Below are 14,523 nucleotides of genomic sequence, written 5' to 3'. Positions count from 1 at the left end.
GCAGACCTTGAGTCTCTAGGGATACCTCTGAAACAGGAATGGCACACTTTTGTTGTAAGATTGTAAATTCTCTGCCTTCAGCTCACTGATCCTCCAAATATCAGCTTGGAATAAATCTTTCTCTTGCAGTTGTCACACAAGGCCTTGGCTCACACAATGCACCTACCCACAACTCTCTCTTTCAAAAATAAATTTTTAAAAACTTATTTAACTTCCAAACTTCTTGCATCATCATGAGGAACTGGATATGCACAAGAAATTTTGGGATAGTATTTTCTTTTAAAAGTTTCTATGAAACTCTTCAATACATAAGGGAATCTAGCATATAGTTTTAGATATACTAAAAAGATAAAAGAACTGCTATCTAAATGAAATGTATGGGGCATTTATTTCATTTTGTATAGCAGACAAAATCCTACAAATCACTCAAAAAAGAGTATTTCTATTACATATACCTCTAAATTTCCTGCAAGATTAAAACAAACACACTTTCATATTTCTCTGTAATATTACCTTGCCAATAGTCATAGAATTGCATTAGTACTATTTTTATACAACAGATTTAAATAGATTTAAAGTCTGAATAATAAAAAAACCCCCAGAATTATATTAAAATTATATTTGTATGTAATAAGGGGAAAAATTTAGTAAGTATCTTTAAATATTTATAATAATTTCTGTACATCTCAGCCATTTTCTTTGGAAAAGCCTCAAGGTAGAATACTGAGAGATGTGATGCTACTGTTACCAACTTGAAGTATGGAAATTTTATAATTTCAAAGGACGCCTACACTATACAGTCCTACAGAGCACAAGGAACTTATCATATGATTGAAGGTTAGCACATATAAACACATTTTGCTAAACCAAGATTACTGTTAGCCAATCCTGGTATCTACAACCATTGGTGAATTTTCTCCATGAACTCTGGTATATTTCTCTAACCGATAATATTATTTGATATAGTATAATTTACACAATGCTTCCTGTTTAGTTCTACCTTCTAGGTGGAAGATTAAACTTGAGTAATTATAAGGCTTCTATGTTTTATTGACCTGCAGAACAGGTACCTATTATTGTTCCATTCTTATATAATGGGAACAAATCTCCTAGTATGATAAATGTCAATATAATACAAAGGCAAAAAGTCAGTACTTGTACATGTAAATGTAATAGTTGAGCCTGTGTCTTTTTCCATGTTGTGATCACCTTTTCCCTATTTCAGTTATCAGGCAAAGGAATATCCAGATAACTGGAAATTCAATACCAACCAATCCTAAAGAGGAAAGTTTGTGCTTTTGAAATATATTCCTGCAACAAAGGATTTGAGAGAGGAGATATATCAGTAAAAACAGGTATGTAGATGGAAGATAACCATAACTTTGAAAGGAGTGAAAACACAGGGAGTAGTGAGAAAGCTGGGGAATAGTGATGAGGAAAATCTCTGAAACCTTCCATGCAAAAGCAGCACAAAGGGGTCTATCTCAAGTGTCTGAACACAAACACTGGTAGCTTGGGAATCAACCAACAGGGACCAAAGTTCATGCACTGGTACAGAGCTGTGATTTCACTGGGACTCCAGAGATGCAGAGAGATAGCACAAGCAAATGAAGAGGTGTTATGAAATGTGCCAGAATATTTAGGAAAGACAGCCCAGGAAGGTGAGGATGGGCTGCACTCTATGCAAAATCGTGCCTGAACACATGGAGCTTTGCATTGAAGTGGGTGACAAGTCAATCAAGAGTTGATTTGTAATGATTAGAAGCCAGACCTATGAGCATTACATTGTGATAGGGATCTGCTGCAGACTGCTTGATATGCTTGATCAAGAAGAGATAGTGGATGAAACCTTTGGGCAGCTGAAGGAAGCCTTACTCTTGCCTATCCTGGTTACTCATGAGAGATTTAGCCACTCATATCTGCTCGTATCAGAAAATATGGCTGGGCGTGTACAGTCCAAGAGACTTCTAGAGTATGTTGAAGACAATTTCCTGATCCAGCTAACTGACAAGTGGCCTAGGGAATGTGTTCTTCAACAGGTGAAGGAATGTGAAGTTGAGTGAATGTCAACCTGAATGAACTCGAATGGCTTTGATTACTGCAGCCATGAAAATGAGAAAATGAGAAATTCAAATTCCAGACAGAAGAAAATTGGACAAATTGTAGAAGAAAAAACCCTGAACTTGTTAGCTGATTTTGGCTAGTTTAGGGACCTGTTTAACAGGATCTCACAACACAGTCTTGGAGAGCAAAGTGGCCCAGGAGAACTGGTTAATTTTCAAGGACAAGCTACTCCATTACTTTTTAGCCTTGGTTTTTACAGCTAAGGCTTGTCTGAAGGCTTTCCAGGTGCCTGGCTTGAGCCTGTGAGCAGAGTCTGTGAGAGTGAAGCAATAGCCACTGCAGAAGAAGTTAATGTCAGGGAGCACCTGAGGAAATGGGATGAGACAAGGTGCATCCGAGAGGAAGAAAGCTGTCTCTTGTCATTGAGAGGCCTCGCTCATTTCTGAAAGGTCATGACAGTCAGAGGAGATTCCCAATGACTGGAAGATAGGAAATGTCACATCCATTCCCAGAAAATGGAAGAAGATCCAAGAAACTGCAGGCCAGTCAGCTCCACTTGAGTCCCTGGGAAGGTTATGCAGCAAATCCTCCGTGAAGCCCCGTTCAAGCCCATGAAGGATGAAAAAGTGACAGTGAACAGCCAGCATGAGTCTGTCAAGGGCAAAGCATTCCTCACTAATTTGATAGTTTTCTATTATGTGATTACTAGATCTCTAGATAACAGGAGAAAAGCAGCCCTTGCATCATTAACTTGACTAACCTAAACCATTTTTGTTTGAAATTCTTAAGCCATATTTTACCTATGGTAATTTTCAAAAGCTTGTGTGTAAATATTGATGTTTCTGGGCTAGAACACTGGATGTACACTTCACTGAAAAGTGACTATAAATAATATGATTTTTTTTATATATACTTTGCACTATAAATGGCCTATAAATGGATGAATATATTAAGAAACAGAATTTCTGAACAAAATATTAATATTATTCTTAGATTTATTTGTTATAAGAAAATTTTGCATATAACACCGCTTTTTCTAAGAAATTATTAATTAAAGCAAAGTCAAACATTGTTTTTCCATCAAGGAAGAGCAATGAAAAAAAAAAAGAAAATTAATGGAAGCAACATAAAATTAAAAATGCTAAACTGAGAAAAAAATGGACAAATACACAGTGGTGATTATATTCTTAGACACCTTTCAAATTAAATCTCTTAAAAATATCAAGAAATTTAGCGAGACATTTCTAGAGCCCAAGTGGCTACTGAAAGAATAAAGGAAGTTGTAAACAATACCGGAATAAAATGTATTGTTCTTAATAAGTCCAAGTTTATAATAACAACAAAACCTTCTTCCCAGACTGGTGAAGTTTTGAAGTGTATATATCAAAATTAATCGAGATTGACTATATAATTTTGCCCTGTTACTGTAGAAACCAATGAGAACTTGACTATCTCTGAATCCTACTAAACTCCATTTTCAAAGTACTTAAGAACACAAGTCTCTCCTTTTTATCTCTACGGAAGACTTGTAACCCAAGTAGCCATAGCACTTGAAAAAAATCTTTCTTCTTGGAATAAATTAGAATTTGTAGAAAGAGTTTGTAGTTCTTATATTTAATCCCTGGCATTCACAGATATGTAAGCCTTGCAAATTTTTTAAGTCACCTAAAAATCCAAAACCCAAACAAAACCAAAGCCAAAACAAAACTGAAAACAACCAAAAAAACCCGCAAAACCCCAAAACCCACAAACAACCAAGGCAAAAACCTATCATATTACAGGTGAACAGGTAAAATTCTCAGTGTATGACATAAATTAAAGAATCCTCATACAGGATTCAGTCTATCTGGGCCAATATCCTGAACCATGGTCACAGCAGATTACTGAAATGAAAGCACAAAACCCCAAAAATTGGGGCAAACAGTCCTGAGAGAATGACTTGAAAACAAGCCCATCCTTGAGCTCTGACTAAAACTGGGTGTCTGATGGGCACTGCATGGCTTTCCCTGGTCTGGCTCTGCATGTGTTCCAGTTGTTCAGCACTCAGCAAGTCGGGAAAGACCTGCTTCACACTCCTCGTTTGAGCTCATCTTCCAAGATTAACTTAAATACACAAAGGTCCAGCCTGATCCTGCTTCCCTAAACACATGAGAATCTCCTAACAAAGATCAGTGAGAAATTGGTCCACATAGTTTCCCATGTTTAACCATAATGAAAAACAGTAGACCAGAGTCAGTAAAAATTAACGAACAAACAAAGAGAGATGGGATATTAAATCTTCAAAATATTTATGAAGTTCCAAGTAGTGTGATGATTGAGTACTTGACTGCATATTATATACAATCCTGCATGGAAATGCCTATTTCATCTGTACTAATGTTCTATTTTTCTTCCAACACAGGAATCCCACATACCCCAGCTGTGCCTCCTCAGATCTGTAAAACACTGATTTGGACTACCCAAAAATTTCAACTGTTCCAGCAGTCACAGAAAAGAACTGGGGTCAGCTGAATGTCAGGATGCAAGTAGTAACTATTATATTACTACTTGTTCTTTGTAATGCATCTGACTGTAGGAGGACAAGGAATAGGAGTTTGAGAAACAATGAAAGGGAAAACATTTTAAGGAGAGCATCTAGCACTGTTAAGCGCAATGCCCGAGGCCAAACATGTGATATTTACACTTATCTTCATGAGAAATACTTAGATTGTCAGGAAAGAAAGTTGGTTTTTGTGGCACCTGATTGGCCAGAGGATATAAAACACATGCTGTTAGCAAGAAACAGGATTCGTAAATTAAAGAATAATATGTTTTCCAAGTATAAAGTACTGAAAAGTCTGGATTTACAACAGAATGACATATCAAAAATTGAGAGCGAGGCTTTTTATGGTTTGGATAAACTTACCACACTCTTACTTCAGCATAACCAAATTAAGATTTTATCTGAGGAGATTTTTATTTATACGCCCAATCTAAACTACCTGCGTCTCTATGACAATCCCTGGCACTGCAGCTGTGAACTAGAAACTCTTGTTACAATGCTACAGGTTCCAACAAACAGGAATTTGGGAAATTATGCCAAATGTGTGCACCCAATAGAGCTGAAAAATCAAAAGCTAAAAGAGATAAAAGTTGATCAGCTATGTAGTGAAGAGGACAGGCAGGATCCCAAAAACATAAAACGAGAGAAGCCTGAACCTGTCAAACCAGAATTTGATTCCTCTTTGTGCCACATGTATGTGTTTCCTGTGACAACTCTGAACTGCAAAAGGAAAGGTTTGTATCTGTCCTTGTAACTGAATTAATGATTTTAATATTCTATTTATTTAATCCTTTCTACATTTATTCACACATTTACTGTAAATGAACTTAGTACTAGTACTTGCTTTACTTAAACTGAAATTGTTAATTATTCTTCTCTTGTAACTACCAGCAGTAAGTAGGAATTCTTCCTGCATTTTACCTTTACTCTGCAGCTCAAATTCAACAGATATTCCTTAGCACTGTAATGTAAGTATCTAACAGAAATCAACAGGAATAAAATTAAGCTTATTACTTAAGTTACTAGTCTGTTTGTACAACTGTAAATATACTAATCAGTCAAATTACAGCTGTGCTGAAACTGTTGAATTGATACAGAAAAGCACAGAGTATCTTTTCTTCCTTCCATTGTACAAACACAAAGAAAGCAATGACTTTGACAGAAGCGAGCTGTGAAGCAGGGCTGGAGCAGCCAGCTGCGTTTTCAATGCCCAGAGGAATCTGATTGCAAAGCAAAAGCTTTGCATCTTCACATTTGCTGCACAAGATTTCTTCTACTAAGGGAAGAAATTGTATGTTTTTATTAATGAAGAAATACCTCCTCTGTGCTCTTCCTCCCAGCACCCAGCAAACAATTCAAAGTTGAAGGGACTTTAAGAAATGTTTTTCAGACACTTGGATCTATTCCAACTTGAAATCTTTCTCAGGCCCCTAAGAGCCACAGTTAAGCCTTAAGGGTAAACCAGATGGGGTGTATATCAACATGAAAATGCACATTTATTTGTCCTTTATATTTTCCATATTTTATCCCATGAAAACAAAGCAAACAGAAAAACAATTCAGAGGAGAATCATTCTTTAACAAAACAATTCTGAAGTAAGAAGCACTTCTTGAAGCAGTTGACATTGTGAGACCTTTTTCCCAATTTTAGCAGAGCTTAGCCCACATGTTTTGTTCAGCTGAACTTCTGGAACTTCTATTTGGTTTAAGATTAACTTGATTTTATGTAAAAACCTCAGTGTGCTCTTGCTCCTTTATGCCAGAGAAAAGCTCAGAATTCAGTATAAGGAGATAATATCTAAATATCAAGGATTAATGATTTTAGTATTTGATTACATGGTTTATCTACTATATATGTCACAAAAATGGTCTGTGTTCTCTACATTTTTTCACCCTGTAAATTCCTTTCTTGTCCCTCTGGCTCAATTTTCTCTTTCTTTTACCGTTCAGCTACTAAATCTTTTTATTAATGATTTATGCTGCTTTTTTTTTTTAATATTCACCTATCTTTCCTTTCCTTGTAGACAGGATCTTAATTATTAGATTATAGATTATGATCTTAATTATCCTTCATAGGATCTTGATTATATCACTATTTTTTTTTCTTAAGTAAACTGTTATTGAACAAAACCCAAGCATAAATTATAATCTTAATATAAGCAAAGACTGACTTTACAGCTCTCCCCACTTAGTGGTATCAAAGAGATGAGCTGAATACACAAATATACCCAAAAACATCTTGGGAAAAGAATTTCACTTTTTTCTCTAAGTTCATAGAAAGATCCAATGTGGTCTAATCTTCATGGGAGTTTCAAAGGAGTTTATGGTATTTGAAACATTGTTTATTGTCTTTAATATTAATAATGGTGGTATAAAGTTATATCAACCTCTACACAAGGGTCCTAGAAGGTACAGAGACTCCCTCCTTCAGGTCAAGAACTAAGTATATCAATCCAGAACTTCCTGCATGCCTAGCATGGACACATTGAGTGTGTTTCAATACTTTTTTGGAAGTACTAGATCTACTGTGCATATACTTGACACCTGGATGCAGATATCCCATGGATATTTGGTATTTCTGAACATATAGTAATCTTTGATGAAAGCATTGTACTTGCTGTCTTTGTATAGGAATATTGTACAGTAGATGCACAATTTCAGTGGCATTTTCATCACAAATAGGTGTGTAATGCACACAAAATCCAGGGAAAACATAAACGTTTCTCTAAATCTGTGTGGATAAGAATTCAGAATAGAAAAAAAAGTGCATCAGTTGCCAAATCAGTAAGATGGCATGAAAATCTGCAATCCATTATTCCTTTATAGTGGAGGGAATGGAATGACAAGCACTCGCTCTACCACTGCTAAATATGTTGAGGTATGACAATAGGTCAGGAGCTTTCAGTTAATGTCAGAAGGCTCATGAAAGAAACATCTGAAAAATACATTTATTCATGTGTATGTTCTCTTTTTTTTTTTAATAAGTTACTTATATCTCATCAGACCAGTGATATGCCAGACCTTGTGGTATTTCCAGAATGAAATACTCTATGCCCTTGATTCTGTTTTACACACACAAAAAAAAAAAAGAAATAAAAAGAGGTTTGTTTGCATTTCTGCAAAAACTTGTATTTTCAAGGACAGTTGGAAAAAAAAATCTGCTTTCTAGTACTGCCAAACTCTCCAAATCTCTAAATTCAAGCATTATTTGCATTCATTTGGTGATAAACAGGCCCTGAAACTTTGACATCGGCAGAAGCAGGAAGTAATCCAACCACAGCAGGCTCGAGTAGTTATAATATTTATGTATTTATAAAACCAAAGCTCTGCTCATAACCAGATATAAGGCAGGAAAAGTCTGGTATGTTGCTTTAGTCTCAAAAATACCTGATTCATTAGATATCTTCAGAAGTACAGTGACCACACAGATTCCAGCACAGACCCAGAAACTGCTTGCTTTCATTCAAAGGTGTTCAAATAAGAGACACTGCATTTTCTTGTTATGACAGCGCAGGGTTAGAAAACTCACTGAGCAATTATAATAATCCTGGAGATTAGGTTTGTTAACATTACTCTGAGAGGGTTCAAACCACTGTCTGCACTTCTCAAGCATGGGCCCTTTCTGCTGGAGTAGGAGCTGTTCTTTCTGGAGCTCTTTTGCAAGGAACACTGCAAGGATAAGGACATTTATGACTGAGAGGTCCTCAGCTACTTTGGAAATGCCAATGACAGAAATAGGAGAGACAAGCAGACAGAATGCCACTCTGCTGCCTGGGTGTGTTTTTATATAGTTACTCTGGTTTCTTTTCTTTAAGCAATCAAGCCCTTCACATACATTTTTAATATTAATATAGTATCTTCACTACTTACCTTTTTCTTATGTGAATGGTCTAGTTCTACTAAAATAAAAATATAAAACACAGAGGTTTTACTATAAGCACTAATGAAGAGAACAATTTTTACATGAAAAGTAAAGTACAAGTAATGAAAGAATGAAATTCAGAAGTTGAAAAAATATGGTGGCACTAGTAGAAGAGAAAAAAGGGTAAGAAAACAAGAAACAATGTTAGGCTGACAATACTCTGTCTGGCATGTAACTGTGATACTTAAGCAGTAAGAATAAACTAAAGCTGATACAAGTTATGTCTTTTTCATTTTTTAAGATTTAAAGAAAGTTCCAGGTAACATACCTCCAGATATAGCTAAACTTGATTTATCCAACAACAAAATTAGACAGCTACGAGCCAAGGAGTTTGAAGATGTCAGTGAACTGAAGATATTAAATCTAAACAGTAATGGAATAGCATACATTGATCCTGGTAAGAATAATTTAAATACTCATTAAAAATTATTTCTCTTTTATTAAATACTGTCTCTATCAGATATAAACGGGGGGGTGGAGGGGATGAATTTAAAAATCTCAAAGTTGGTGAAAATTTTACTTTTTGTACCTTTCAATTCATAGAGTAAAGGTTTGCACTGGAATATATTCATCATGAAAATCAATACCCAAAGACACATTTCAGTTGCCCTTTCTTAACACTTAACACTTATCAAGTGCAAAAGGTAATTAAAAAATGCTAAGTAGTTGAATGATTTTTTAAATATCTTTGCCACATCTAAGAAAACATGTCATATAAGGAGGCTACTTTTCAATTATATTGTACCATAAAATAACAGACAAACCTAAAGGATTTAAACTCTTTTTGGTTAAAAATCACTATATCTAATTGCTTTTAAGTTATATTTTATTAGAACTCATGTACCCTTATTGGCAATTTGCTTATAGCCTATATGCATTTGGATTTAATTATGAAAGCAGCCATAAACTGGGTGACAGAAAGAGAGAGAAAATGTATCAAGCATAAAGGGCCTTATCTAGTCCTATGTTGGCAATTAAACAGTGGTAATATAGGAAAAATTGTAGTTACGAGGTTTAACATTACACAATTTATTTATTTTAAATTAAGACTTCTCCTATTAAATGAAACAGTATTGAAAAAAAGTATGAACAGCTCTCTGAAATGTAACTCACAAGCATTATTATGAAGCTCTATGTTCACTCCATTCCAAATCTTAAAAAATTAATTTGAAGGTTCTATACATGCACACAAATACTTACATATATATACAAAAACCTCTGGCCCTTCACAGTGTCTACTAATAAGTTTCCATATTCCTACTTCTGTATCATGACAATTACAGTAGGATTCAATGAGCAAATCAGGCACTCATCCACCTCTGCTGTCTCTATTCTACACTCAGGCAGACTCATGAAGTATTTTATAGCTTTATAAGCAGTGCAACTCCCCTAATATTTCTCACTTCTGAAGGCATGTGCCATATTTTAAAGTTCAATGTTTGAGAAATTCTTTTGTAGACTTTAGCCAAAAGAAAACCCCAACCATTAACTGTAAAATTATAAATATGTTTTTCCTGTTCTAGATATGCATATTTTCCCTGTCACAGATATGATTTTTTTTCCTAAGCTAACTTCATAAGGTACCAATAACTATTTTTCTATTGATTAGCTGCTTTTTCAGGCCTCAATAACTTAGAGGAGCTGGATCTATCAAACAACAGCTTGCAGAATTTTGAATATGGAGTACTGGAAGATCTTTACTTTCTGAAAATACTATGGCTGAGAGAGAATCCTTGGAGATGTGATTACAACATACATTACCTTTTCTACTGGCTGAAACATCACTACAATGTTCACTACAATGGCCTAGAATGCAAAATGCCTGAGGAATACAAAGGATGGTCTGTTGGAAAATATGTTCGAAGTTATTATGAAGAATGCCCAAAAGACAAGCTTCCCGTTTATCCAGAAACTTTTGATCTTGACAAAGATGACGAGGAATGGGAACGACACAAAGAGCAAACAGTTCAAACAGCAAAGAAGCATGGTGTAATTGTCACCGTGATAGGCTAATAAGGGAACCCTTTCTCTTAGTAGATTTAAATATTTGATACTTTGAAAAAGAAAAACATGCTGTTTACATTTGTTTTCTGTTGGTTTGTAGGACTATCTGCCTACAAAGATGTCTCTTTACTGCAGGTAATAACTACAGAATGACATTAGTTCAACAGCATCCTTCATCTAGTAATTGTTTTTGAAAGTTTGTTCTGGACACTCTTGTGAAATATTTTGGCAAATATTTGAAACTATACAGAGAGACATAAATGTACATAATATGGTGGGGAGAAGCTGTCTTATGTATGAACACAGTTTATGTGTACACACAGAAATAGCTGCAGGATTGTGACCAAGACACATTTTTCTTGAATGTATTGACAGTTCTTTGTATGTATCAGTTTCCTGAAATATTCCCAGAAGATATTTCCAAGTTTTTATATCAACTTCCTGGTGTTTTATTGTAGACAAAAAAAAATCAAACTTAAGATTATCCTTAAATACAATTCTAGAAAAAGAGGAATGGCAGTTGTTATACTAATCAGGATTCACAGAAGGTGGGTTCCACTTACTTTACCAGTGTTCCTCCTCAGTCTTGAAGGAATAACTCAGCCTCTGCCTTTTGCATACCTGAGCTGCCTTAAAATGATAAGCAGCCAAGACATGGTCGGTTCCTAAGATCCACCTCCACATTCTTATAATTGCTTTGTTTGGTTTTTGAGGCAGGCAGAGCTGAAATCTTTCTGGAAAGAATTTTAGGTTGTTGTATCAGTTTGACACAGATTACATGCCATCACTTCTAGGTGACGAGGATCACATGAGGGATGCTGTGGTCTGCATCCAGCACATCGGTGCCCACCCAAAATGAAGGTAAGTATGCTTTTGAGAGCTCAGAAGTGTAGGACATTACCTAAGTTCAGTCTTCTCTCAGCTCGTTTGTAAAATGCACGTTACAGCACCTCCTTGTCAAACAGCTATGTATGTGAATATTGATTAAAATCTCTGATCATTCCAATACTGCAGTAACAGGGCAGTACAAATGTCTCAGCTAAATGGATGATATCTATTCTAAAGAAAAAATTCCTTACTACATAATATACTTAGATCACTAAGAAATGCATAAGTGCAGAAGAGAAATTCAGGGCCAAAACTTTAAATTTCTCTTGACTATCATGGAAGAAGTTCTGGGAGACTCCAGAGAGAAAGATTGCTCCTTTAAAGATCTAGAGACAATTACGGTGTTTGTGGATTCCTCTGGTGCTTTAACCAAGTCCCAAAGGTCGTGCATTTTGTTTTACAAGACAAAGCACTCAGTGCTTTAGTGCTAACATGAAATAAAAGAACAACATAAAGGAAAAAAATCAGATGTTAAGATTGGTAGCAATGTCAAAGAATCTCAAAGCAAACACCTCCCATTATTATTTGAATGTCTCTATGTTCTCCATTATTCAGATATTGAATGGTGCTTTGCTGACAAATTAATTTAGTCATTTCATCCACAATATCTTTCAAAAACTCTATAGCAAAAATACAACAGTATCTGACTCATCCCTGTTCCTGGAAAAAAAAATCTTAAGCATTATCTTAACCATTAAAAGTTGATCCTGATAAGATGGAACAGAAAGGAAAATCCCATTTGCCAGTAACATTCACTAAATAGGGCATATTCTGGAAGATTAAAAGTGCCAAAAGTATAATAAAAAAAGGTCTGCCACAAATAGTTGCAAATATTAAGTGATGTTGTCCTCCTCTCAAGTTCTGGAGAATTATTTCAGTCCAGAACCACTGGGTATGATTGGAAAGGACAGGCAATGAAACCACAGCAGAACATCTGTTATTGGCAGCACAGCCAATGGTGAAAATCTGAGTAGGAAAAAATGCATTTATAGACCATGTTATGTTAATTTGCTAGCTTAAGGCAGGCAAAGTCTGGGAAGAAAAGACAATCCTGGAGAAGAATATAAGACAAAATCTGTGTGAGAGGTCTCTGATCTCTCTGGACAGCAAAAAGTACCCGTTGAAAAAGCAGTGGAATAAGACTGAAGACCACAAGCAGTGGCCTAATTGCTCTTGTTCAAAGGCCCTGGGGATTCCCCAACAAATCATGGATGTACCTCTTAGGACCAAGGCTAAAACCTGTGATACACAGTGATAATTAGGAAGATTGTTCAGCAGAAGGCAGAGTTAAGGGAGGGGAGTGATCATTCAGGGTTTCAAACAGTGGCACCAGAAGGTGCTGTACCTGCTGAAGGTTCAAGGTGGATAATGAGCTGAACATCCTGCCCATGTCTGACAGCACATGATGTTTGCCCACAGTCATTAAGTGAAATATGTAGGTGAGAGAGGGACATATTAACAAGGAACACAGTTCAACAATTATCCTCCAAATAAAGGTTTCCATGTGACCTTGTGAAATCAGTGTCAGCACAGAAGCCCCATGAAAGAAACACTTGTGCAATAAAATCAAATTAAATTCAGTACTTAAGGGCAGGACTGATTAGACATTTGGAATCAAATGAAAAGACTTCTAGTAATGAAAAATGGTCTGAAGTTTTGAATGCTGGAATTGTCTTTGATACAGTTTTCCTTAGACGGCCTTTGGAGCTTTCAAGGAGTACCTGTAAATTCTATTCTTTTAACTACAATGCACTATAATTTTATTCCTTACTGCTTCAAGTTATTGCACATTTCACTTTTATCAATGATACTAGAGAATTGTTTCAAAATAAACAAGGAAATATTCAAGTGGGGGTTTAGCTTCCTATAATAATAAAAAAAAAAGAAAGGTTATGTGTTCCTGGGAGAAACTTGAAAAACTAGCTTGAAATACATCAGGATTTTGTGTATGTTGGCATTTGCAGACACACAACCCCACTGAGGATGAAGCAGAACAGACAACAATAATTGCAGTAATTGCAACTACAAATAATGTAAGAACATAATAGAAATAGGAGGTTGTGGAAAGGATAATATAGGTTAGATGACCTCCTGGCAGTGACTGGTAGCAAATTCTTTGAGAAAAGACTGTATGAACAGAAAAAGCATACAGGAGTTATGAAGGTAGTGCAGAAGGAGGCAGCACAAGAAAAAAGATAATAATATATGTGAAAAACATACATATATGGGGGAAACGACTAACAATTAATAAAAACTTCAGCACTACAGGGTTAATTGCTATTTCTCTGACCTTCTCAAAAATGTACTGTAAAGTACAACCTCCATCAAACACCATAGCCACAAAATACAACTTAATGTTTACATATCTATGCTTCTGTACTATTTAATCATAAAGGTCCCAGAAGAGCTTCCATGTCTAAGAGAAAATCATGGGCCTTCCTCTTCTTATATAAGCTCTTTAAGTCTCTTTCAGTAACTTCTCTCTTGATTTCTCTTCTTTCTCTGTCCATAGCCAGGAAATAATTGCATGAAGACAATTGCCTTGTCTTCCTGACATGGAGTGCATGTCCTAGGAGTGCTGCCTTAAGGGATGAACTACAGCACTCTACAGGGGCAGTGCCCTTCTCTCTACACAGCCACATGAAACACAGAAAAGATTATTTTGTGCCATGTTTTCCATGACAGAATACAGGAAAAATGGATATGTCTGTCAATACTGGAAGTAAAACACTTCAAAAGCTTCTGAGGAAATTTTAGCTCCTGCACTATGCATACTAATGGCAGCATTTAGAGGCAGTTCTCAGTCACACATGGAAGACAAATGATTCTCCAAGATCACTGAGTAGGTGGAGGAATACCACAAACAGCTGAGCCATAACCCATGCATCTCATATACTCATATTCTCTGGCACAGTAACACACTGGTGTGCCAGACAGTCTGAGCTGGAATCATATTAACATTCATATGCAGATATTAGACAAAGACTACTATTTCATGAATGCACCACAGGCCAAAGTTAGAGTACACAAAACCAATTTTTTTAAATTTCAGATAATTAATTTATCAAGCAAACCCCACAAACATGTTTAGTCAGATGAACAGA

The 14,523-nt window shown here is 35.8% G+C and overlaps 1 protein-coding gene across 1 annotated transcript in view; it reads left to right on the top strand.

The window, feature by feature from the left end:
* LRRC17 (leucine rich repeat containing 17) overlaps positions 1-14,502 on the top strand; it is a 17,420-nt gene extending 2,918 nt beyond the window's left edge. Inside the window, exons 2-5 of the mRNA XM_014869048.2 lie at positions 1,226-1,355; positions 4,466-5,340; positions 8,769-8,924; positions 10,137-14,502. Of these exons, the coding sequence (XP_014724534.1) occupies positions 4,584-5,340; positions 8,769-8,924; positions 10,137-10,540 (1,317 nt within the window). The 5' untranslated portion in view covers positions 1,226-1,355; positions 4,466-4,583 and the 3' untranslated portion in view covers positions 10,541-14,502. The remainder of the gene's footprint in view (positions 1-1,225; positions 1,356-4,465; positions 5,341-8,768; positions 8,925-10,136) is intronic.
* The last annotated feature ends 21 nt before the right edge of the window (positions 14,503-14,523 follow it).

This window comes from Sturnus vulgaris, chromosome 5 (genome assembly GCF_052056855.1).
Source record: "Sturnus vulgaris isolate bStuVul1 chromosome 5, bStuVul1.hap1, whole genome shotgun sequence".
In the NCBI taxonomy this organism is placed as follows: domain Eukaryota; kingdom Metazoa; phylum Chordata; class Aves; order Passeriformes; family Sturnidae; genus Sturnus; species Sturnus vulgaris.
Note: the sequence above shows the minus strand (reverse complement) of the source record. Positions and strands in the feature narration are given on the sequence as shown.